General features: G+C 39.9%; 3 protein-coding genes across 3 annotated transcripts; 1 reads left to right on the top strand and 2 right to left on the bottom strand.

Moving 5' to 3' along the window:
- Nucleotides 1–1,366: 1,366 nt before the first annotated feature.
- On the bottom strand, nucleotides 1,367–18,044 carry gba2 (glucosidase, beta (bile acid) 2). The gene is made up of 18 exons (XM_044341319.1): nucleotides 17,672–18,044; nucleotides 16,696–17,452; nucleotides 12,938–13,029; nucleotides 12,209–12,324; nucleotides 11,049–11,267; nucleotides 9,935–10,174; nucleotides 9,634–9,736; nucleotides 8,989–9,142; nucleotides 8,035–8,160; nucleotides 7,670–7,854; nucleotides 7,237–7,341; nucleotides 7,027–7,134; nucleotides 6,579–6,730; nucleotides 6,204–6,310; nucleotides 4,274–4,416; nucleotides 3,832–3,947; nucleotides 3,159–3,350; nucleotides 1,367–2,460 (listed from the first exon to the last, which is right to left on the bottom strand). The coding sequence occupies exons 2-18, from the start codon at nucleotides 16,887–16,889 to the stop codon at nucleotides 2,206–2,208; spliced, it is 2,607 nt and encodes an 868-aa protein (XP_044197254.1). The 5' UTR covers nucleotides 16,890–17,452; nucleotides 17,672–18,044; the 3' UTR covers nucleotides 1,367–2,205.
- Nucleotides 18,045–18,223: 179 nt separating this feature from the next.
- rgp1 (GP1 homolog, RAB6A GEF complex partner 1) lies at nucleotides 18,224–23,467 on the top strand. Its single transcript, XM_044341321.1, has 9 exons — nucleotides 18,224–18,669; nucleotides 18,870–18,985; nucleotides 19,694–19,827; nucleotides 20,183–20,266; nucleotides 20,535–20,684; nucleotides 20,954–21,100; nucleotides 21,376–21,503; nucleotides 21,619–21,796; nucleotides 22,719–23,467. Exons 2-9 carry the CDS (start codon nucleotides 18,870–18,872, stop codon nucleotides 22,940–22,942), a joined length of 1,161 nt encoding a protein of 386 aa, XP_044197256.1. The 5' UTR covers nucleotides 18,224–18,669; the 3' UTR covers nucleotides 22,943–23,467.
- A 617-nt stretch (nucleotides 23,468–24,084) lies between these two features.
- msmp1 (microseminoprotein, prostate associated 1) lies at nucleotides 24,085–25,209 on the bottom strand. Its single transcript, XM_044342518.1, has 3 exons — nucleotides 25,050–25,209; nucleotides 24,845–24,953; nucleotides 24,085–24,281 (listed from the first exon to the last, which is right to left on the bottom strand). Exons 1-3 carry the CDS (start codon nucleotides 25,207–25,209, stop codon nucleotides 24,110–24,112), a joined length of 441 nt encoding a protein of 146 aa, XP_044198453.1. The 3' UTR covers nucleotides 24,085–24,109.
- Nucleotides 25,210–25,656: the final 447 nt, after the last annotated feature.

Here is a 25,656-nt window from a genome sequence, read left to right on the forward strand (position 1 = left end):
ACGGGTATATTATAGAGTGTTATAATCCATTTAGTATTTGTTTACTTTATGTAAATGCTAAGTTTAAAGGACAAAGCTGGCGATTTCCTATCTGTCTCGTTCAGTCGCTTTGTTAAGCGTCTCACGGTAAAATAACAACACTGTGAGAAGTAGCTAGAGCAGCCAAGCCTTTCCAAGCTATGCAGTTTTAAAGTAGAGATAAATTATATAAAATCTCATCCGCCCAAATACTCAGCCTCCACTTTATGCCTATATAATACTTCATGAATCGTTTGTCTTTTAATTGCTTGTGTGGTAATTTTTTTATTTATGTAACTGTCATGCATTTCATAGAAACTTTTGTTTAGAGGAAATTTCAGTTTTTCATAAACCCTGGTCTTAATTTTAGGACATATTATGTATATCTTATTGGCCATGACTTTCACCACAGAAATGTTGAGTCACTACTAGCATTTAGTAGCTCCTAGTAGCCCCCTACATACACAAAGCATGTATGCACATACTGTATAAATACGTTAAACATGCAGATGGGTTAGAAACTTAAGGGAAAATCATTGAATATTATTCATTGAAAAGATATTCAAATATTTGGTCCAAAATCTCACATACTTGAGGTGCTCAACTGGGTTGAGGTCTGGTGACTAAAAAGGCTATAGCCTTCATTTATTATAATGTATTATAACTCACATAATACTGAAACTATTAAGTGAATTTCATATGCCTTGCATATGTTTCTCCATTGATTTGATTCATACAGGTTTTTCTAACCATTTATTCAGGTTTTTTCTTAAATATGCCACCCATATCTTATTGACAACTAGAACCTCTATAATTCTCATGTCCTTGTAGATCACTATATTGGCCCAAATATCTTTTTTTTCTGGAAATAAAAAAGAGACAAATTCAGGGTTATACTATATTTAAAGACTTAATTACAGATTCAGCATCACCAGATATTCATTTTGAATGGAGAGAGTAGCGTGTCCTAGAAGTGTAATGTAAGCTCATTTTAACCAATGGGAGTTTCTGTTGACCAGTTGAAGGTGTCTCCGTCTTTACTGCAGAAACAGACCAGAGAGTGAATCACTTGTCTAGAAGACAAGAATTACTGGTGTCACTGAACCAGTGACATGATAAGGAGCTCAAAAAGACACAAAAATGATAACTGCCAGAGAATTTTTTCTTACTTTCCACCAGGTCTGAGAGCCAAAATGGTGATTAAATTAATTTGAAAGTAAAACTCAAAAGTTTGTTTTTGAATAGGTTTGACATTGATCAGGTCATGGGCCCTAATTATCTCCATTTCAGAACTACTAAAAAAAAAATCTCCCATATACATTTAATTAACAGCATAATGAACAGCCTGTTGTATCTTATTCAGTGATTTATTCAGCATGATTGTCATGAGTATTGGACTTTATAAAACATGGTAAATGTTGCCGCTACATAATAGACTGTAGTTACAGGTCAACATGCAACAAGGCACCAAACGCTATTTTAAAAAAAAAAGAAAAGAAAAACTATATTTTTTCAGACTTGATTTCCAACACTACTCATCACATTTTACATCACTGAGTACAGCATTCAAATATAAATGAAGGGGGGAGAAGATCTTCTAATTTACTTTAAGTTTAAATATTTCTGGTCTAGTAATGATTTGTAACTGATCTGATATATTAAGAGGCCCTCTGGTGTACTCAACTGTTAAAAGAAAATAATGGTTACATGTGGCAGGTATAATAACAGACAACAGTCCTAAAATATTTAGCATATATACATTATTTTTGACATGATGGTGAACTGTGAAATGTAGTGCTTGCATGTGTGTGTACATGCGTGCAGATAGACAATATGCTTCTCAAACACAGGGTCAATTTTTAATTAGCAATACACGCTGGCTATGATTTTGACATTGCCTGGCTATCACCCTATACTGCACGACTTTTAAAAATCAGCACACTATTTGCAGTCTCTTCTCCTCACCTAACAACGATACAGTGATCTATAGTCGATACTGACTTTTCCAAGCACGAACCATCAAAATTCTGACCTCAGGCCTCAAATGACAAAACATCTGAAACTGTAGACCGTTTAATTCAATGTTTGTAACCCATCAAATGGAGCACTGCGTGGTGGGAGTGCAGATGAGTGGCGGCTGCAGGAGAGTTTGGAGGTCGTCGATTTCAAGTCTGATGGCTCAGGGTCCTAGCTCTGATTTTCTCTCAAATCCTGTCCCTGCTCCCTGTCCGTGGCTCCAGTTTGAGACGATGTGGTCTGATCCTTGTGTGAAGTGTTCAGGGCCAGCTGCATGGCCCAGACGCTTAGAGGCCTCATGTAGGCCAGAGAGCGATAGATGCCCTTCTCACAGTAGGCTTCAGGGGTCTGGAAGGCCATGCCCAACCTCTCCCACACAGTCCGGTAGCAACCCTCTGCTGTGCGCATTCCTTCCTCCCGCATACCCTGAGAAGGAAGACAGCCACAGTAAACACTACCAGTCATACAAACATACACTTGTTATCAGCTATCAAGTTACTTTCAAACGTTTTAAATAGAAACATGGGTGTTAACTTAAAAAGAACGGTAGGAGTAGACATGTTGGGAAATAGACTTATTTGCTTTTTTGAGAGGTAGATAAAAAAGATAAATACTACTTTTGTATCTGTCTGTTAAATATTAATTAAGCTAGAGCTAGAAGATGGTTGACTTAGCTTGGCAATAGACTGGGAAAAAGCTAAAATGGTTTTGTTCAAAAGGTAAAAAAAAAAAAACAAGACTCTTAATCATGGAAAAATACAACAAAACCAGTCAAGACAGTAGGCTTCAAATCACTTGTGAGTGTAAGGGGTCTTTTGAACTCTATGCACTTGTGAGTATTGATCCATGTTTTCATAAAATGAACAATTCTATTACACATCATGTTAGTGTCAGGGTTCAATATACTTTGAGTCATTCCTCAGCTACATATGTGACACAAAACAAAAAACAGTGATTCATACTGTATAAAAAATAACCAGATGTGGTGAGAGAAACGGTAGATGTTACCTCAGTTCAACAGCAACAACACGTGACTATGATGCACCTGGTCTTTCCCTTGAATATGAAGTAGATACTAACATACACACATGCACACACACACACACACACACACACATACATACCTCATGGATCATAGTGGCTGCCAGTCCATACACCACTCCAATCCAAACCTCATCTGACTGGACGCTGGAGCGATCAGGCACTCCTTCCGGGCGCATACCATTAACTGCACCCATCTGGCCTCCAGCAAAGCTCATTACATTCAAGTCAAAGACTGATTTTAATGCACTGATGATCTTTTCTTTTGGAAAAGCCTAGAGGAGAGAGAGAGGAAGCAATGTTAAGACCACAAAGCTACTCTGAAAACATTGAGAGAACGTTGGAGCATTTCAGTCAACATACTAAGCAGCATCGTCCCAGTATCAACTTCCTGTTTAGACAAATATTATTTTAACTTGCCTGTAGGGTTGCAACTAACAATTATTTTCATTATCAATCAATCTGCCAATTATTGTTTGGATGAATCATTTTGTCTGTAAAATGTCAGACAATAGTGGAAAATGCACATTGTAAATACATCTTTAAATATTGGTGCAAAACCCAAAAATATTCAATTTACAATTAAATAAAATATAGAAAAGTGGCAAATGTTTGTCATTTTAAGTTTAGTTATTCTTTAAGCAAAAATGCCAAATTATCTCAATAGTTGCAGACAATTTTTCTGTCGATAGACTTATTGATTTATCAACTAATTTGATTTACAACTACTATATATACACATGCAGCTCTACTTGCCTGGTAGTCTTCGTCTCCCAGCCCAGACGCCCTCAGGAACCAGTGGCCAGCACACTGGTCAGACATGACACTGTTAGACAGATCTCTCCCACTGCTGTCATAGTTGTAGTACTTGCCTAAACAGGATGGAAAAATACAAAAAAAAAAAGGAAGGCATTTCAAATCTCAAGGCACTTAAAAATAACTTGGACTGAACTGAAAACAACAGCTGCATGACTACACCACAGCTAGAAGGTAGCTAAGCCCCTAGGTTTTGTTTTTCTTTTATTTTTTTAACTGATTTTTTTTAACTCATGTCTCAATTTGTTTAGCTTTTGAAGAGTTTTGAATAAATACAAGATTTATGTATTAATGTATTCTTAAAACCAGCAGTAAATACAACTGGCTCGATTCGCCCGTACATACAGTATATTGAACAAAATAAATGGATGTTTAAACTTACCGTTCCATAGCAGTTTATCAAAAGCGGCGCTGCCTCTGTCCAGGATGTCTCTGTAATGTTGGTATGTCTCCTCTTTGTCCACCAGTCTGGCCATCTTACACATCACACACAATGACGCCAACCACAACCCACCACAGTACGCACTGTAAAATATAAATACGAGGACAGAAGCAAACAAGATTTACATAAAAACCCGGTGTGCAATTAAGAGTCAAATGTAATCTGTAATGACATAACGCTGAAGTTTGACTTCAAGTACAATTCAACCAGTGGGTGGCAGGTTACAGTGTTTCAACACATAAAGAACTGACTTTTAATTTACTTTGTTGGACGGTGTAATAAGATTCATAGCTGCTTTGAATCCATGTTTAATTAAACAACACACAATTTGCACATTAAATAATGATAATAATAACAATCATTTAGTTAAAGTAAAGTTGATCCTCCAGCTTTTAAACTTTTTGACTGAGCCCTGTCTCCACTGTCTTCAAGTTAAAAAGATTAACAAAAAGAAGTTGTAAACAAGAACTGTTAGCTTTGGAAGCAACATGACTTTCATCTGGGTAACAACCTCTGAACCCAAACAAGCTTGCTGGTCACATTTAGAAAAAAACAGAAGCACTGCAGCTTCAGATGAATCAGTTTTTCTTGCTCACCAGTCATGCTTTTTCCATTTTCATTTCCTTCCCTCTCTCCGTTCCTCCCTGACAACCAATTCAAACTTCAACTTGTAAAGCTAATGATCATAAAACAGTGTCTTTCTTTGAGGAGTCAATTAATAACAAGGACCTGTTAGGGATTAGATTTAATTTAATCAAAATAAGAGGATAAGTGTGCTTCGAGGCTCCCAATTTCCTAATAGGTTTAGACTATTTTAAAGGGCTTTGCCATTGGCTGTGTGTGCTAACAGTGAGTGGGCCTTATCATTGAGCACTATGCTAAATCATAGTTTTATTTTTTACATCAAATTATAATATTTGAAATGACTGAAGTAACTGGAGTAACTGGAGTATATAAGATTTTATCTTATATTGGGATAAAAACACTCAAGATATTTTAATCGTGGTGAATTTCCATTATCGGATAATCATGAATATCTCAGCTGTCTAGCTCACTAACGTACAGTCTTATTGATTTCCTGATTTATTTTGAATTGACTTTTGCCACAAGGGGGAACCTGCATCCAGTCATTCGTCACGGCTGAAGGCTGGGAACGCGAATGCTTGGATATCAGGTTGATTCTTTTTATTAATGTTTCTTTTGGCATCATAAGGAGCCAGCTGAGGTGGTTTGGGCACCTGGTCAGGACGCCTCCTGGACGCCTAGCCTCTGGAGGAGTTCCAGGCATGTCCGGCCCGGCCGGGGCAGACCCAGAACACGCTGGAGGGATTACATATCTCTTCTTGCCTGGGAATACCTCAGTATCCCCCAGGAGGAGTTGGAGAGCATTGCTGGGATGAAGGATGTCTGGGTTTCCTTATTCAGTCTGATGCCACCGTGACCCAGTCCCAGATCAGTGGTGGAAATGGGCGGATGGATTTTTTTCTCTCATTGTGATTATCTGCTGTGTGTTGGCGAGAGTCTGAATCTGTTCGTTTTTCACTAATAAGGATGTTCACACACACAAAAAAAGTGCCCTTTGATGTAATAACAAAATTTGTTTCTTAACAAAATGTAAGGTAAAGTGATTCTAGTATGCTTTAATGCCATTTTAAGAGTTTTCAGGATAATATTGTTAAATTATTTTGGCGAGGATAATGGTGCCATGAAATGTTCATATCGTCTCATGCCTACTGTGTACTGTGATTAGGGGATATTCTTTTCACTCGTCCACATTTTTATCTAATTTCGTAACAACACCTATGTAGAAACCTTAATCTCCACTCACATTGTTCATTCTCCGGGCTGCAAATGCTCCTTAAACTCTCACCTTGGTCCAGTCACTGTCCAGCCATCGTAGGTCTGGTCAGCATATCCGGAGTTCTCTATCAAGCCGTCTCCATCTAGGTCAAACTTTATCTCTGACTCCATCACCGCCTAGCAGACAAACCGGAATAAGACAGCTGAGTGCAAAAAAGTGACCAAATAATCCAATACACTCAAGTTTTGTTTTACTTCTACAAGAGACAAAATACAAATCTACACAGGGAATAATTAAGAGACCACTTATGTCAATTATGTCTGAATTTATCCAACTTTTGTGCATAGGATTGTTAAAGAAGTATTTTAAATCCTGAGTTGTTTACATCCATGTTTAGTCAGAAACTCCACAGTGTACCTTTAAGACTACAGCAGTCAGTTATACCTGGCAGATGGGCCACATGTCCTGCAGATACTGGCTGTCCTGGGTGATATGAAAGTCCCTGTAGACCTGCAGGACAAACTTCAGGTTCAGGTCCTTCCAGTCTGCAGTGTCATGAATGAGGTAGGCATTCACCCTTTGCCATGGCTCGTCATCTAGGAACAGGGTCAACATTACAGCACTCAGTGACAGTTCATGAGAAGAGATTTTAGTCTTATCAAAACTAAATGAGCTTGTGCTTCTATCTGTATGATGGTAAAATAACTTAAATAAATCTGATCTCTGTGATGGATTATTGTATATTTTGGGAAATGACAAGCATCCATTTGTAAAAATGTGCAGAACCACAGACATCGTCCTTCAATAAGGTTTTTAGTGTAAAAAAACATTGAGATATTCTATTTAACTCCCCTCAGAGCTGCTGTAGTTTATGATATTTTCTTTTTCCTACCTGGGTCTCCGATGTCGTGAGGCACCACGTTTTTGGCCTTGACGGGAGAACACACTCCACTCATCAGATGGAGTCTCTCCGTTGGGTCCTTCTGAACCACACTGCCAGCTGAGAAGAGATTTAAGCTGTGAAATGCGGGCCTGGTATGGTCTTTAAGAAATACACATCCTCCAATGTGATAAAGCACTAAGATAAAAACATTCCACTCACCGATATCATATTGCACACTCAAGGCAAGTTTGGGCCACAGCATGATAAGTGCGAAAGAAGCATAGAAGTGCACGTCGTATGTGTTGTACATTCTGTACTCCTGACCTGGGAAACAATAGTGTAGTTATGTGCGTCATTATATGCATAAGAGGAGAAAGAATTTTCTTGTAATTTTTGCTTAATAAACCTTTTTTAATCTCGAGAATTGCAAGTTTCTTAATAAATGTAAGGTTATGGTTGTTTGCATTGTAGCTGAAAGTAGATTTCTGAAGAAAGATTTATTTTTGAATAGATTTGAATGGGAAAGAAATACATGATGATCACATTATTCTCAGTTCTGACCACATGGATGTTGTGGTTTAGTACAAACTACTAACATATTATGACACAAACTGCTGCGTCTTGCAGACTACCTTGTTTCCTTGGTAGTTACCTTCTAGGTAGGCAAAGCGACCGTACTCCTTGATGACAGCAGGCTGAGCTGGCAGCCCCCCGTTCTCGCTTCGCATGCCGCCACTGACATCAGCATCCTCTGGTAGCTCCGTCCACACCGTCCCTCCATCCGCCACAAAGTACAACTCATTGAACAGGGCTGACTTGTACCAGGAGGGGAGAGAACTGCAAGGCACGAGTGAATGTACAAGCTGAGGTGAACAGCCGTAATAAACTATTATAAACTATAATAAGCATTCAAAGTCTGAAAATTGGATGTCTACTTTTTAATGGGATAAAAGCAACAACACTGATTGGCATTGAGGTCATCATAAATTCATTTAACCTGCAGTTGTGAACTCTTACCTGTCCTGCAGTATGGGTCTTTGCCACTCCTCAATGCTCTTCTCCCACTGTTTGTAGCGTGTTAGGGCGTAGTGACTGAGGGAGGGCGACGCATCCCCGTTGGTTCCATAGTAACGAGTATACCTCCTGGAAACAGAAAAGTCACGGGCTGGATGACGGTGACACAAAAACGCTTTATGTTCATTAACAAAGGCGGGAAGCAGAAAACATTTCTAACAAAGGTTAGCAGTTTTAAAAATGTTGCTTAGTAACTGAACTGGTAATGAACGGCAAGTTTTTCCTCAGTGAGGTCAGAGGTCAGACTTCGGTATGAAACTGGAAAAACTTGCTAAGAGACACTTCTGCAGGACTGACCCTTGTGTTTGCATGTCAATCATATTTTGTCCTTGGGCTGTGAAATAGGACACGGTGGACATTGTCAACTACCTCCCACTAGCAGATCCAGCAGGGCCAGCACGCTCACCAGCCAGAATGCACACTTAGTAGTGGCTTTTCATCACCCACTATGAGGTGATCAACACCCTGCTGTTCTGAGCGATGCAACCGACGCTGGAGAGAATCCCCACATATCAATCATGTTGGATATTTGCAATGTGGTTGCAGATTCTGTTATTGAGGGCGATGATATTTCAGCATTCAGCAGTGAAAACTGCTGTGTGGCCACTACTTGAGTGTTGCTAAGAGTTTTATTTGTATATATTTGTATTCAGTAACCACAATGACATACAGACCAAGTAATGTGTTTAGTTTTCTGTTTAGTTTTGCTTTTATGCTCACCACTCTCTCTCTCTGTTGTGCTTTCTTTTCTCTCCCTCACTCTTTTCTCACTTACTTCCTAAAGAGGCAGTGAGGCTTTTAGATGTATAAAATAAAACCTTTGTCTCGGCACGTTTCAGTGAAATGAATATATGACAATCATCTCCAGCTTGTTTACCTTTCAGCAATGCAACATACCTGATATGCTCCCTCTCCCTAGACCCGAAGGTGATTTTGGGCATGTCCCATGCCAGGCAGAACTCCAGTGTGTTGTGGCTCTGAGCCGGCACGGAGCAGCTCACAGCCAGCGCTGCTGCGACCTTCTCTCCCTTGGGTGTCGGGGGGCTGGAGCCTGTAGAAGTAAGACAAAGAGGGAGCAGAAGATGTCTTATATGGCATCTCTATCAAACTCAAGAAGTTAGTAGTTTATTATATGTGACTGCTACATGTGTGTATCTAAAAGAATAAATAATACTATGCAAAATAAGCGTTACAGAGCGGCTTTTAAGGCTGGAACATAATCTACACACCAAAATGTGTTTGACTCTGCAAGTATGTCTTTTTCTTAATGATTGACTTTTAAAAGTTCCATTTCTGTCAGCATTTCTAAGTTATATTTCTCTATATCTTATGCTTGTGAAGCACTTTGTAACCTCTGTGCTGAAAAGTGTAACATAAAAATTATTAATAATGTACATCTTTTAATAAATGCTTATTATCCTGCTCAAGCGTGTTTTTCTGGGTGTTTTATTGCGTTTTTTCCTCTTCTTCAACTTTTAGTTCGATTTCTGTTTCAGTATGAATCCGTCTCATCCTCCCACTAACAGTGTTTTAATTGCTGACCTGTCGGAGAGTCCAGCCGTCCATCATTGATGAGGTCACTCCACAAACCGCTGCAGGTTCCCTTTGGACTGAACGCTGTCTGATGACTGATTTCCCTGTCAGGCTGTTAAGACGTGCACAAAATCAAAAACTCCCTTGTTAAATCTAAAACCTAATGCTCATTAAGACTGATTTCACAAAGAAAAAAACTTTATTATTATAAATCCGCTTATAAATAACAGACTATTGTTACAAATCTTAAGAATTGCTTGTGCAATGAACAAGCCACTACAGCTGCTAAAATCATAACCTCAAATCAAACCTGCTCTCGGGCCGCGATGCACAGAGTATAAGGGTTCACTGTAGTGCAGTGATGTAGCAAGACCCCAGACACTGCCTCCCCCTCCTTCTCCAGGTGGAATGGTTCGTTCCAGTGTCCCCCGCTCTTGTCATCCTTGTGTCCCGACCCGTTGACCATGGTGAACATGATGGAGACATCTAGAGCGTAGTCGTTCTTGTTCTCTATGTCCCACACAAATACTGCCACTGGCAGACTGGAGTCCTGAGAGAAAGGACAGGTACGTAGAAATTAGGGGTGGAGCTGAATCCGAATACAGTATCCGAAAAGCACAAATAGTGGATTTTTATGAATATTTATTTTGTACATATATTTGAAAATTATTTGTTTTTGGGAAGAAAAAAATGGCAATTAAGGTTTATGATTTCTTACTTACTTTAACACCCTAAAATTAGAAGTGTAGTAAAGTTGTAGTAGTTTTTTCTTTTATTCGAATACAACTACAAATACAAATAATTGTGCTGCCTTAACAAATACAGATGTAAACACAAATACTGGCCTCTCTGCACATCCCTAGTAAAAATAATTTTTATAGAGCCTCATGACAATGTAGACGATGTAAAACATTCCTTGTTGCAGCTCTCAGGCTCTTTGATGCAGTGCCCAACAATAGCACATGCACAGAAAGGTTTTGGGATGTTTTGGGATCCAAAAAGCTAAATAACTAATTTAGATTATAGTTGCAAATTAAAAAAAAAAAAAACTTAAAACAAGAGAGGTATTCAAGTTATTGTCAAACTGTCAGTATGAACAAGTATCAATAATGATACTCAAAGGTAATCAATAAAAACTGGACACTAATTCTTATATCTGGACACTCTGTAACCTCCGTAATATTTTGATAAGTTTGTGGGTATTCCTTCTAGTTACTGTTTGGTCAAATTGGCTCAACATGGGGTAAGACATGATGCAACATCATTAAACATCTTAATGACCGAGAAGTCACGGTTGAATCTGCAATCGATTCATTTTAAAAAACACATTAAATTTTCTAGAATATTTAAAGCCAGCTGCGAACGCCAGACAAACGTATCATAAGCCTGTTGGGCCGTGTGAAATCCAGGGACGCCTCAGTTACCTGGTAGTCGTGCGGGATGACCGGGGAAACCTGTCGGCAGGTGAGGGTGACATTCTGTCCTGGAAGATGGTAGACGGTCCAGGCACGAGGGTACAAGGCGTGGTAGAAGGCGTACTCTCCGCAGTAGCCCCAGTTCCAGCCTTGTAACGTGGGCGGACGCTCTACAGATAGCACCTGTTGGTAGACTGTTTGTCCACCACGACGCAAACACACTGTGAACTGAGATGAAGGAAAACATGTCAACATATAGTGATTTTTTTATCTTTGTTTATGAGTATGTTAAAAGGCAGATATGACATTAGACATCAGTCATTAGAAAGAGGGTTTTTGTTTGTAATTTTCCGTATAATGCATTGACCCCTTTTAAACATCCTCATCTTTCTACAATTCCCAGAGTGGGGAAATGTCTACACTTGAGTGTGCATCCAGCTGTTTGTTCTACAAATCTCTTAAGCAGAGAGCATAACAGTGATAATGACAGTGGGGGACAGTTTTTACAGGGCCAAACAGAGTCACGCCCTTTTTTTCCGAACATACCATATCTTTGGGATGCATCGCATGCTTGTTGCTTGTTTACTGGGGCTGCTGCCAATAGATTTGACCCTGTGCATCTATTGAGTGCTGCTGTAAATCACAGCTTTTTTTTAAGGGATAGACAACAAAATCTGTTACAGTAAATGTTTGAAGTGGTTTAAAATTGTTCTGGTAATTAACTCTGATGTGGCTGCATTGATGGTGTGATGTTTTGTATCTTCTGGCGTAGATAAAAAGTAAAATCACACTGCCAAACAGCAAAATGGATCAATTAATGTAGATTTTGACTGTTTGTAAATGCTATAAAGGTTTATCTTCTCTTCAACATTTGACTGGTGCTTGACAGAAACGGTTCATTCATTAAATGAATGACAAACATGAAAAAACGTTCTTCCTGCTAACACTTTTATGACATCTACACCAACCGACATCTAGAGATAAGTGACTACTTATCTACAATGCACACCTTGACTAACCGGCTACTGGACTTTGTTTGCCGAGATTCAAATAACTCAAGAGAACCATTCTGCTAAGACTTTTTAAAAGAACCAACATATATAAAGCCAGTTAAATTTCCATTGATAAACTAATTCTGCATGACTTAGTCTTCTCAGGACTGTATATACCTGATTGGCTGTGACAGTTTTGTAGTGGTACATCCCAGGGTTCAGTTGCCATCTACAGAATTCGCCCCTCCAACCTCTTGTGATGGTACCTCCTCCAATACCGCCGAGTGGAGCACCTACAAATGACGAGTACAGTGTCAACTAAGACCGGGCGATACAGCAAATTATTTAGGATTTGTATGTTTTGCACAATGTAAAAAATGTCTACATGTTGAAAACCGGGTTACAGCCAGACGCTAATGATGGCTTGATGGATAAATTGGGGCTGTTGTGACTCCAGGTGTCTTACTGACTGACTGACTAACTATCAAAAGGTCACAGCTACAACAGGAATAGACTCCGCACACTAATCTGTGCTCAGAGTTTGTGTTTGTTGAGGCCATCATCTGTGTTCATGAGAGGTGAAGCCGTGGGAGTCGACCGAACGGTGTGCAGATTTCTACTGTAGTCAGTGTCAAAGTAGATATCAGACTGATGTCTTATCAAGAAACACAAACAGCAGGAGCAGACGGATTAGTGTGCAGACTTTTCTGACTGAATTGGTGAAATTCAAGGAGTCAGATTAGACAGAATCATTAATCAAAATTACACTAGATTGATAGTCACGAGTCCACAGAAACAAATCCATGTTCCACCACATGTTTTTCCAAATCCAGCCATAAACTTTCATGTAATTCATTTACATAGACACGTTAAACACATTTTATAGCAGCACAGACTTTGACTCACCATATATTTGTCGTAGGGGTTGGGCACGAAACATATCAATGAATGGAGCCTTTTTTTCCACCTGAGTCTTCTTGTACCACCATTTCAGATACCTGGACAAACACAGATGTACACCGATCACCTCATGAATCACAAGCGGAAGGATACAAATGCGACAGTTAACAAAAAGATGGTTAAAAACAAGCGAGGAAAACAGACATTTAGATACAGAGTCAGCCAATTAAACATGACCTGTGGGGGAAACATGTGCTACAACTACAGTCATGTGTTAAAAGGTTATGATTAGGGATGCTTTTTCATTTTCAAAGGACATTCCAATTCCATCACAAGCACATGTGCAATTAGTAAACATGCCTTTTCTCATCGCTTGTTTATTTTTCTCTATTCATAGTCTGTTAAATGCGGCTACAGCAGTTTCCATGCCTTTAGTCCTCTGGGCCAAAGCTGGAACCAACAGTCGACAATTTACACACACACACACACACACACACAGTGGCAGAGAGCAAAGAGGGAATTGTGCAACTGCACAAGGGAAGCACTTGTAAAACAAGGGGAATGAAGTGACAGTGGTAACTGTATTTTGATATTAACAGAGCGAGTTTGTGTGTTTATGCACGTGTGTCTAGTTGCAGCACATGACACCAGGTTTGTCGTGTAAAATATTCATTAGGTTAGATTTCAAAAAGCTCCTAAAGCCTCAGGCCAGAGGCTCAGAAGTTCACAGTGAACGTCAGAGTCATTAATCTCTTAATGCTCTGAAATCTGATCTAACACACGGTAGATTTTCTGTCAATATGCAGAGTAAAGTTGCTGTTTTTGGTTGAGCAGTTGTATTTTATTCATTAGTTCAGCACAGAACTGGCTGCAATGCTGATAATGCCCCTCGTTACATATATCCTAGAATGAGAAAGAGAGCAAATATGCACATAAGTGAGACACTCACTGTCCCATAATATATCTGCAGCAAGCTGACAGGTTGATTAACTGAGCAATTACGCTGCAGAAGCCACAATTTCTGACTTTCTTCCTGTTTGGACAAGTGAGCAACTGACATCCTCACGGAAATGTCTTTCTCTGGCCAATACCAAGGCTAAATTATTACCACCACTGATGATTGTGGGTGCCCTAGTCCATCTGTTTGTCCGTAAAACATTTTAGGAGGACACTGTAAGGAGGAGGAGGAGGAAACAAGAAGTGCAAGCGCCATGACACCCAAATAAATGCTTCAACAGTATTTCTATGTTTCTTGTATAGCAGGGTTTACACCAGAAGATAATAGCTCATTAACTATCTACATCATTAGAGATTTACACAACAGCATAATCAATAACATTTCAGCCACAAAGCACTTTCAACTTGTGATGAAAATCCTGTGCAGCTGCTGTGTCTGACTGTATTATAAAGAATAACTTGACAGGAAGGATCGGTCCAGACAAACAACAAAGGCCTGTCGATACAGCTCCGGTCAAGAGGAGCTGAATGGGATCCGTTAAAGCGTGCTATTTGAGGCCACGGCAGGTTACGCCATTGTCAGGATCTTGTTGTTCTGCAGCTCAGCTGGAATGCAAACAATAGTGCTCACCCTGATCAGGATCTGTGAACACAGGCCAAGTGCGCTAACCTGGATCTAACTTGCGTATGCTCAAGCTGCCATTTTGTTCAATACATCACAAGTGCATAAAAGTAGAGGCAAAAGTTTCAAGCCCCACTGATTAAATCGATTGATATATCATCAATTGAGTAGGACTTTGGTGCTTTGAATGGCAGTGGAGTAGCATAAAGATTATAGTCTTCATTTTTTTCTTCCATTTCCCTTAAAAGCTTTCAATAAGACATAGTGCATGAGCTCATTGTGTCAGTTATCTGCTTAGTTTTAGGTAAAACTGTGTAAAAACAGCAGATAATTTACAGTATTTCTGTTTTTCTAGCAATGTGGGTGCTTTTCTTGCAAAGGGAAGCTACTGACATGAAGGGAACTGTGGTTACCTGTACAGGCAAGCCTTTCACCTGTGGTGACTAAATATTTGTATTATTCTAGTGATCTCACATTGCTGCACCTCATAATCAGATGATGGACAGCTGAAGGCTTGACAATACCTGTCTTTAACAGCGATCTAATTTTTAACCGTCTCTCTCTGATGCATAACGACCATCACTTTCATCGGAGCGATAATTAACAAATGTTGCCATGGCGACAAAACTTCCTGAAACACACCTTGGATGAGAAATGGGACAGAGATTTGTTTTGTTTTTGTATCAGCCTAAACTGAAAGAGCAGTTTGTTTGCTTTGCAGAAACATTGCAACAAGTTTCTGAACAGTGATGCAAGTTTGTGGTTTATTGTAGCTTTTCTAACAGCTCTTTCTGGGTTTATTGAGTTGGGTTGAGTATTGACAGATTGACAGACAACAGGCCCAGCTGACAGCCTGTTAATCACATGTTGTCATTTCCAACTTAAAATGTCTGTGTCGTTACGCTGTGCTGTAAGGGGTCATATTTCGGAGTCAATATAAAAAAAAAGTAGAAGCAATAATTGTGGTGATTTGGATGGAGATTAGAAGGTGTATAAAAGCTTGGGCTATTAAGTTTAAATACCCAAAGGAGCCACAGCAATAACGAGGAATACACTGAGCCAAGGAGGCCTCAATCAAGCCACGCTCTCTTGATTTAAATGATAACTGCCCAACAAACAATCCACTAAAGCTGCAGAATGTACAACTTCATATCTGTCAAAGAAGTACAATCAGTCAGCAGCTTGTTGGGAAAACAAACACAACTGATGTTAAGATCTCTGCTTAATTTTTTAATCCTGCAGCTGCAGACAGACTATACTACCGCAGAGATTCAGGCAAAGTTGTATATCGCTGGAAACTGTACAAGTGCACAGTGTGTTTCCTGCCGATTTGGTGAGACTGTGAATAAAAGACCACCACACCCATTGTGGAGCAATTACTTTCAACTTACTGACAATAAACTACCCTTGAATCTTGAGCCAGAGCTCATAGACCACTGTAAAGAGGGGTCAACGACATGTTTATTCCCTCAGGAAACCTCATCTTTTTATGTTCACAACACAGTCAGTTAATAAAACATTTACGGAGAGCACCCTGTGTTACTGTCCACTTTGCTGATGTGAGAATACCAAGCTTGAATAAAGAATATAAGACACACAAACCCCACTGCACTGAAGAACAAACTGGTTTAATACAGTTGAAATGCATCTTTTAAGCAGCATAACTAACTGCCTCAATGTGAGCAATGACCTGATTTTCTTCTACTATCCTTGGACTGCAGGAATATTTAAGATTGTTTGGGTCTATGGGAACCACATCTAGGCAGGATTGCATTTCACACCTGCTCTCAGGTGTGGCCTTAGAAACATGACACTGTGGGCTAATGGCTCCCCCAGTACGACACCATAGAAACATGCACAGGGGTTCAGTGGTATAAACTACAGCTTGCTATCACTTATGGAGGCGTAAACTGAAAGAGCCACTCAAAAAGAAATCCTGAGCTCCTATAGAGACGACGGTTTGTGTAGCTTTTTACTCTCTCATCAGTGTCTCAACTGTTAGAAAATGTATTGCTTCAATATCTCTTTTATCTGCATCTCCCCATAATGTCATGAAAATGACTTTGTAGGTGAAATATAAAAGGATTCACACAGTGTTACACCTCTCGTCAGTCTACTGCATGCAAAGAGAATGCATTTGCAGTGTTTTTACACAAAGTAGAAGGTCTAAGAGTGAATGTCTCACCTGATTCCAAGGCCGACGTGCTCAAAGACGTTGGACAGCGATACATCTTTTGCTTGAAAGGGTTTTCTCTTCTCCTTGAACTCGTGTGCCAGACAGATGCGCCAACCTTCCTTAGGTACTCCATATCCCATTTCCTTGGACACATACCTACTCATGAGGTCCGCTGTGGATTTCTCACCCCACTCTGTAGTCATTTTTGCAGAATACCCAGGAACGGGAGGGGGGGAGGAGTTATTACAAATAGTGAATAAGAGCAGGAAGAACACTAATACCAGGGAGCTGTCAGCACCTTTTGTCAACAGAGTCAGTTTGTCATGCCTTTGCCATGGACCAAAAACACTGAGGAGGAAGCTACAGGTGGCCTAGAAATCTTTAAATGGATCAGTAAACTGTCATTGTCATTCCTGTGAGAGAAACCGGTTCTCAGTTGTCAAGCTTTGAATACCTGCAGGACATGGACTAACAGGAAAATAAATAATCACCCCTTCAGGTAGGAGGTCCCAATGCCATTATACAGTTATTCCTGTCCACATGAGCATTCAGCCTCTACAGCTCAATATATGTTCATATCTTGTTGGAAAAATTTGCCACCATCACCCTCAGGATTTGGTTTTTGTCAGAGGAAGCAGATGCCTTCTGCCCTCTTTTGCATGCAGGGATGTGGCTGTTATCTGCAGCTGGATGGATGGATGGATGACAGCAAACCACCAGCAGGAAATGATGAGGATGCAGACCCCAGTCATTTAGCTGGGTCCACCTACAATGGGATCAAACAGGAGGAAAAAAAATCAAAGAGTATTGATCACATTAACCTACATTCAGCAGCAAAGGAAGCATCTCTGTAACCGGCGGTTAGCTTGCAAAGTCGCCAACTGATATATCGCCTTAATCATCAATCATGTGACGTTAGCGGAAGCCATCAGTTAGCTCTAACCTCGGGGAAACAGTAATTAGGTAACATAAGTAGCTAACTCACCTGCCGATGAGAGATGATTATATCTTTATTACCGGGAGCAACAGCATCATCTCACTACTGCTGCAAACCGATTCTGCCTGTAGTTACAGCCAGCGTCACCTATATATACAGGTCTAATTTTACTCAGTATTTAGTCTCTCAGGCACAAATTTCCATCTAGCTGCACACGGATATCGCATCTTTATGTTATATTAGTAGACCAAAACGTCAACCATGATGGTATAACTATCCTAATTGACAAAGCAAAGCGTGTAATTTCTTGGCGGGGCTTGATTGAGTTGAAATCAGTAGTAGCCTGGAAGTAAATGATGCCTGACAGACTAGACGCAGGGATAAAAAGTATAGAGGCTGAACCATTTGCAGACAGAAAGGGGAGGGGTGTGTGTTCATACATACGTATTCTGTTTCCCTCTACTTGAGTGACATTGGTACATTTTGATGAATATATCATTTAAACACACGTTATAAAACTATTTGTATAGAATGTGTCGCGTTAATGCACAAAAGCGACGTTTTTTATTTGAAAATATTGAGTTAACGCCTCCCTACCAGTTACCATAGCAACAGCTCACCTCTCGTCAGCTCTGCCACGGCTCGTCTTCTAAATGGCCGACCAAAAAAAACGTCGCAAACATTCTATATTCCCGCTTTATTCTTTGAGAAACGTTGCATGAAGATTCAGATACGACTCAGGCGTTAAACAACACATGTTTTTCATGAGAATGTATATTTTTTGACGCGTGTTTCTATTCTTTGGGAGTTTTGTTTTCCCATGGATAGTTATTGGTCGTGCAGTATAGGATATAGGCTATCTACATAAGTTATGCATTTTTTGTTTACTTCAGTCCGGATGCGAGCTTTGTCGATAAGCTAAGTTATGGTTAAATTTGTCGGAAAGAGGGTACATTTTCATGTTACCGTTTTGAAGAAGTAAGTTCAGGTTCGCTTCAGGACTAGATAACGTAATTGTCTGCGGAGTAGTGTCGGTTGAGGCCAAGGTATGTGTTTAAATTACCCTTAAAAACAACAAGCTTAACGTTACTTCTGTTTGCAGTCTGACTAGCGTGCAGCAGTGTGTTTATTATGTAATACTGCAGTATCTAGCTGGAATAATGAATCTTGTGCAGTTTTTATTCTCCATTTTGGTAATCGGATCCTCAAATTGGTAACTTAGCGTTGTTGATTTCAAACCTCTCAGATGATCGAGGTGGTGGCCTCCATGGCCCGAGGCCCCGTTTTCCTGGCTGGGGAGCTCATGGAGTGTCTCATAACTTTCACCAACCCGATGTCCCATCTCTCCACCTCTGCCAGCAGGTAGGATTGTTCTCCTTTCACCTATTCACTGATCAGAAACCTTTAAATAACTATACCGAATTTGGAGTGTAAGATAAATATAGCCAACCAGTCTTGATTAAACCAAAGCGTTAAAAGAGTATTCAAAAACATAAACAACCATTTATTAAATGTAGTTTGAACAGAAGATCAAGGGTCTTATGCACTCAGTGTGGAACTGGTACTTAAACACTGGTAATTAAGTTAGAAAGATATAAACATATTTCTGAAGAGCAGAGTTAATTTGATCAGTGTGATCTCGGTATTGTTAAAAACAAATTTAATGTTGAAATGGTTGTCCACAGTTAAAATCTTAAGTTGTCTATTTAATGAGGAGGTTTTTGTTTTATGATCAATTATTTATTGAAATATTCGCAAAATAACCAAACACAACAGGCACAACAGTAACAATGTTAAGAGGCGGGATTTATAGAAAAGGCTGGACAGAGTGAACTGTATCCTTCATAACGTCACAATTCAGCTGTGTATAGTGGATCTTTAGAAATGTTGTAATTCAAGGGTCCCTACATTGTGATTTGTAATGTAATCATCTTGGGTGTTCTGTCTAGTGTCTTGTAACCTAATACAGGTGTGGCACCATGTGATGCAGGACACTCTGATCAATATATCATTCAATCAGTGACTCTGTAAATTCCTTTGTTTACCTCTTGTTTTCTGCCTGTGTCCCAGTGAGATGCTGGCATGGGCCAGCGCCCAGATACACTGCCAGTTTCATGCCAGTGAGAGCAGAGTGGCCCTGCCGGCCCAGGGCAACAAGCAGGACGTCCAGGCTGAGAGCGACACAGTGCTTATTCCAAGTAGAGGTCAGTAGGAAGAAAAGATGGAATCTGAGACAAGCAGAAATAAAAATCTATGTATATGTAGCATCATCAAAGTAAATTTACAATCAACTTTATCCATCTAAATCCACTCGAATTGTAACATAGAGCATTTTAAGACTTATAAGGTCACATGGTAATTATTTAAGACATGCATCTTGTGATAAAGCCCTTGTAGTTGTAGGAGAACCATATACCCATATACCCGTATACATATAACTTTGATGCAGTTGTTATGTTTTTAATTAACCTTCTGTTGAACAAAAATGATTTGGGAAAATTATTGCCTTATGTTTAATAAGCCTTGAATCCCTCTAACATCCATTTCTTCCTTTGCCAGGAGAGCGAGGGCAGTGTATGCTAGACACACCACCCAAGATATTATTCTGTGACCTGCGCCTGGATCCTGGAGAAAGCAAAACCTGTATGTATTAGTTTCATATGTGGAAAAAAAAATGGTTCCACAAGTTTATATATGAAACATACTCTTGACATAAAACTGTAACAAATTAACACTATTTTCGAAATAACCTTAGTGCATGTTTGTCAGAGTGGAAACATCTTTACTCACCAGATTACATTTCAATAGGAGTAGTAGTAATAGTTTTTCCTCAGATGTTGATGTACCATTTACAAATGAACATATATGTTTCTGTTGTGATTCAAGCAGTCTTACTTACATGCTCCCACAGATTCATACAGTGAGCTTGTACCCGTCGACGGTCCTCCTAGTTTTCGTGGTCAGGCAGTGAAGTATGTCTACAAATTGACCATCGGCTGCCAGAGGGTCAACTCTCCTATCAAACTTCTCAGAGTTCCCTTCAGAGTGCTGGTTCTGCAGGGTGAGATGATTCTGGACTACTCTTAATTTCAAATGGTTGCAATTTACACTGCAAAGCTTCCAGTTCAAATAAGGTTCTGCTGTAACATAATTGTTCCTCATTCCTCAGAATGAGGAAACTTAGAGCAAATACTGATTAAATTTTATGAGGACAGTAAGACAAAACCTTTGAAGATAATAAATGGCAAAAATGACCAGGTTATTTTGTGATTTAGTCTGAGAGATAAAGACAGTTTTATATTTACAATAATCTTTCATCTTGACCTGTAGGGATGCCAGAACCTCCATTTACACAGGATGAGGAGGTGTCCCCCTCTAACCCGTTCCTGGAGGAAGAGGAAGCGAGCCGCAGGGACGCTCGGCCTTTGGAGAGAGCACTGGACATGCTGATGGTCACCACCTCAAGGCGTTGCCCACGTGAGTCTTGTTGCTATTCTTGTACAGAGTGAAAACAACTTCACTAGAGTCAAATAATCCTGCACATTGAACACAAAGATTTTCAATTTGGGAAGTCTTTGTTAACCAGCACAACACCCAGTTTCAAGCTATGAAAAAACAACTAGGGCAAATGTTAACTAGACACAAACAGTAAGAATAGTTTTGTAAAAGCACTATAACTCTAAATAATAATAGTATTATTTTACTTTAATCTTCAACTCTTAATAACATTTTGCCACCTCTATCTTCCCCAGACATGTTTAATATCACCAATATGCGTGGGAAAGTAGCAAAGTTCTGCATCTTCAAGACTGTTTACAGACTCGGAGAGGACATCATCGGCACATTCAACTTCTCAGAGGGCGACATTCCCTGCTTACAGGTGCGTTTGCACTTCTTGTTGTTGCACACACAGTGTTTGTACAACATTTAGTTGTTTTAATTTAATGAGCCAGCAAATTATAATACACCATATTTGTGCATTTGTGTGTTTCCAGTATTCAGTGAGCCTCCAGAGTGAAGAGGAGATCCAGCAGCAGTACCAGCGGCGTCCTGGCCAGGCTGTCAGCGTGACTGGACACGGACGGCACATGGAGTCGTGCCTCCACACGGCCTCCAGCCACTTCTCCCTCCCCATCCCCCTCAACGTCACACCAGGTTTCAGCACAGACATAGGTCAGTATCATTAATGTGACATCTCCAGTGATATCTCTGACATCACATTTCAGATTTTTTTTTTTTTTTTTTACCAAATTTGCTGGAATGACAATTATTAATTTTCTTCTAACATTTAAAACATGACACTGTTTAGTCTGATTGGGCACAAGTACTTAATTATGTGTTTTTGGTTAATAGTACTGTTATTACTAGAATGTTTAATGAGGTTTTTTACAAGAGATGTAATAAAAATATTCATGCATCATAATAGAATATTATTATAAGAAAGGCAAGTGTAGCACCTTTCAACAACAAGGCAATTGAAAGTGCTGCACACAAGACATAAAACAGCATTAAGACAAAATATGAAAGAAACACAAGGCCATATATAAAAAGACATACAAATTTAGGGCAAAATTTATCCCACATGTCCAACTTTAGTTATATGTATCCTGTGGATTTATGACCACAAGCAGCACTTTGGAGCCATGTTTTTAACAGTGAGTCCCTGTCTTGTTTGTATTTTGTGGCTGACACAACAACATGCAAAGTAACATATGGCAGGAAATAAGAAGACCGTTACAAGCAGCTTTGTGAATGATTTTTGAGGAAGGAAATGCACTCAATATATTTGTTAGACCTTAAGGATACACACAATTTTGGTGAGAAACGGTAAATGTTAATATAACTATAACTCTAATTTAGATTGCAGCAAATTGTTTTGCTATTGCTAGAAATCATCACTCCAAATATTCTTTTTCATGAATGCCAAAGTCATTTTCAAAGTGTCAGACATTTACCTCTAGAAACAACTTTTTAATAACTCCTGCCAGATGTTCACCTGTGTATCAAGCTCCCTTCTGACTCCATAATAAGCAGGATAAAGTCAATCTTTTATTTATCACACACCAACCCCAAACTCTTCACTCTGCTTGTACAGTGGCCCTGAGGTGGCGTCTGCACTTTGAATTCGTCACGGCTCGGGAGCCTATAGAACCGCCCACGGTTCTCCAGAACCAATCGGAGGTGACGGTTTGGTCCGGAGCGGAGCATGTCGACGTGGATACCTTCAGTTGGGATCTGCCGATCAAAGTCCTGCCTACCAACCCGGCCCTGGCATCCTACGTGTCCCAGTTCACGGGGACCAACAGCATTAATATTTGACTGCTGTATGTGTGAGACTGTATGACGACGTGAGATAATAAGAAATTAAAATTGTGTCTCTGAGCTTATCAACAGATGTGTTGGACAGATGGTCCTGAGTGTGTGTGTGTGTGTGAGACAGTGTTTTTTTTCCCCCCCGAAACAGAGCTGTTATTTTGTTTCCGTTGTATGTGCACAGCTGATGAATGATGGATATGTAAAGTAATGCAACCTGTTTTTTTGCCCTCTTCATATGTATATTGCTGTGCATCCTAATTTTGACACAATCTTCCTTTTTGGAGGACCAACACGTGTGACATGCAGCTATGTGCATTTCTGTATATATTTCTTCTTTTTTTTTTTTTACTCCTTTATTCAAAAGCCCACTCGCACACTTGTCCTTTCTCATGTTATAAAACAATGGTTTCTTTTTCAAAATACTTTTACTGTTTAACTGTCTTTCCTTTAGCTTGAGCAAAAGCTATATTGAGATGTAAATACTTAAAGAGAAAAAACTAATTAAAAGTGTGATTTAAATTTGATAAATGATGTGTCTGGATGTCATTCAGTACTTCACAGAAAGCAACATCTTCTCTTTGTAAACTTTATTTTGAGGTTAAATGAGATACAGCAGAGAACAGGTCCAGTTCAACAGGAATTGTTTTATATATATATACAGTATATATTAATGTACTTATCCATTTGCTGATATTTACAATAAGTCATTATTGGATTAATTAAAGATTTGACTGACTATAAAAAACTGAAGAAAGAAGCTTCAACATCTCCAGATTCCTTACAAACAACCTGTATTAAAATAAAGTTGTACAGCTTCGGCTTCTTTTACTACGTAGCTCGGATCAGCCATGAGCAGACAAACAGCTTACTATAATAATTAATATCAGGCACTAATTGATGAAGATGTTTAACCTAATGAAAAATAGATGCAGCTATCTACATCTGAATTTAGTGACGTGGTACATCATTTCATGCTTTTTGTCTTGCTACAGTTTTACTTAAATATACTTTCACATTTCCTTCATTGATTATACAACCTCAAAGTTACAATTTCTGCTAATGTTTTATATTAGTACAGTATGTGTATGAAAAAAATGGTTACTGATATTTAACTGTAGTGAGTATTGGTTTCACAGGCAAACAGACTGAGCAGACAGTCTGAGCGGTTTTCTACCCCTCCAGCTGGTGCTGCAGCTTAAGTGATCCATGGCTCGGGTCCTTGATGTCTTCACCTGGGGTGCAGGGCAGGCGGGTGTCGGCTGTCTGGACCAGGGTCACTTTGCAGGTCACGGGCTCCACACGCAACTCGCACCATGCAGGGAAATCCACCGGCCGATGCACCCTGGACAGTGAGAAAACTCAGTGGATGTTTGCAGTTTGGAAGTCAATTTTCAATCAATTTTGAGTATCGTTGCGGACACGTGACAAATGGCAAAAAAAACAAAACACTTTTCCTTGCAATCTCCACTTTATTCTACTGTATGTAATGCGGACTGTAAACGCTTAACACTGTTTGACACTGTTGCTGGTTCAGCGGTGTGTCACACAGTATTACACCTTCAGGAAAATCAACATCATCACTGGCGGTTGCAGGCCATGCTGTTGATTTTCCAAAACAGTCAAGTCTTGACAAAATTTTGACAAAGAGCCTTATAGAAAAGCAAACAAAATGTTCTTGAACTCTAAATGCCAGTGGTGGAAGGTAACTAAGTACATTTATTAAAGTATTTTACTTAAGTACACTTTACAGTACTTTAAAATTGTGATTTTGCTACTTTTACGATAATTTACATCCACGACTATGAAGTAACGTCTCCTACTTTGTTCGGTGTCTCTTCAGCCAGATGCAGTATAATAACCTTGGACATCTGGACACCAAACCTCACAGGTTGTTTGTGTACTCACGTCTCACAGCAACCGACACCAACAGGGTGCAGACAGGTGCACTGCATACAAGCGTTGTCCATCCAGGTTTCGCCCAGTGAGTAGTGTTTCCCCTCGAACACACACAGTGCTGGAACAACAGATGGTAGTCGAAAAATTAACTTAGAATAAAGATGTTTTTTTAAAAGTACAGATAACTATGATATTTCAAAGCATGTTATCTCACCTCTGGAGTTGAAGTGGCACTCCATGGGTGCTGCAGAACCACCACTGGTCCACAGAAGAAACCCTGCAACAGCGAGAACCCAGTTAACTCCAGCAAGCTCCATCTTCTTCTTCTGGTCTGGTCTAAGCCTCTGGTTCCTTTTCTGCCTTTGCAACCCCATTTTATACATCCTGAGGCTTCACAACCATGGCGTGGAGGTGTGGTTAGCGCCGTCACAGGCCTGGCTGGTGGCCGCAGACGGTGTCAGGGGTGCCATTGGGAATGAGGAGGTGGTGGTTTGCACAGGGAGGGGGTAGAGAGAAAGTGAGGGGGAAAAGGCTGTGTCTTGGCACTGTTTTGGCACTCCGGAGATCACCTCGATGCGCTTCAGCGGGCATGAACCTCTAAAGTGATAGAAACAATGACACATCCATGTGGTGACTAAGAGAGGGAAGGGTAAGAGAGAGGTAAGACTGAGGGCAGAGAGGGAGAGAGGTGACGTCCAAGGAGAGTAGGAGGAGGACAGAGAGGAGAGAGAGAGGGATTGGATGGAATTATTAAACATGATTCATCACCATTCAACCTCTCATATGCTGTTGTAGGCCAGGTTGCTGTCAAGCAACTGAAG

Source organism: Thunnus albacares, chromosome 22, assembly GCF_914725855.1.
Source record: "Thunnus albacares chromosome 22, fThuAlb1.1, whole genome shotgun sequence".
Lineage (NCBI taxonomy): Eukaryota > Metazoa > Chordata > Actinopteri > Scombriformes > Scombridae > Thunnus > Thunnus albacares.

Bases quoted from the DNA above. Each gene is read 5' to 3' on its own strand.
- gba2 (XM_044341319.1), bottom strand. From the start codon at position 16,889: ATGACTACAGAGTGGGGTGAGAAATCCACAGCGGACCTCATGAGTAGG. The intron at 10,175-11,048 runs GTAACTGAGGCG...CCTTTCTCTCAG, and splicing joins TCATCCCGCACGACTACCAG to GACTCCAGTCTGCCAGTGGC. The intron at 3,351-3,831 runs GCAAGTAGAGCT...TCTCTCCTCTAG, and splicing joins TGGGAGACGAAGACTACCAG to GCTTTTCCAAAAGAAAAGAT.
- rgp1 (XM_044341321.1), top strand. From the start codon at position 18,870: ATGATCGAGGTGGTGGCCTCCATGGCCCGAGGCCCCGTTTTCCTGGCT. The intron at 18,986-19,693 runs GTAGGATTGTTC...CCTGTGTCCCAG, and splicing joins CTCTCCACCTCTGCCAGCAG to TGAGATGCTGGCATGGGCCA. The intron at 19,828-20,182 runs GTCAGTAGGAAG...TTCCTTTGCCAG, and splicing joins AGTGCTTATTCCAAGTAGAG to GAGAGCGAGGGCAGTGTATG.
- msmp1 (XM_044342518.1), bottom strand. From the start codon at position 25,209: ATGGGGTTGCAAAGGCAGAAAAGGAACCAGAGGCTTAGACCAGACCAG. The intron at 24,954-25,049 runs GTGAGATAACAT...CTGTTGTTCCAG, and splicing joins GTGCCACTTCAACTCCAGAG to CACTGTGTGTGTTCGAGGGG. The intron at 24,282-24,844 runs GTGAGTACACAA...CTCACTGTCCAG, and splicing joins GGTGTCGGTTGCTGTGAGAC to GGTGCATCGGCCGGTGGATT.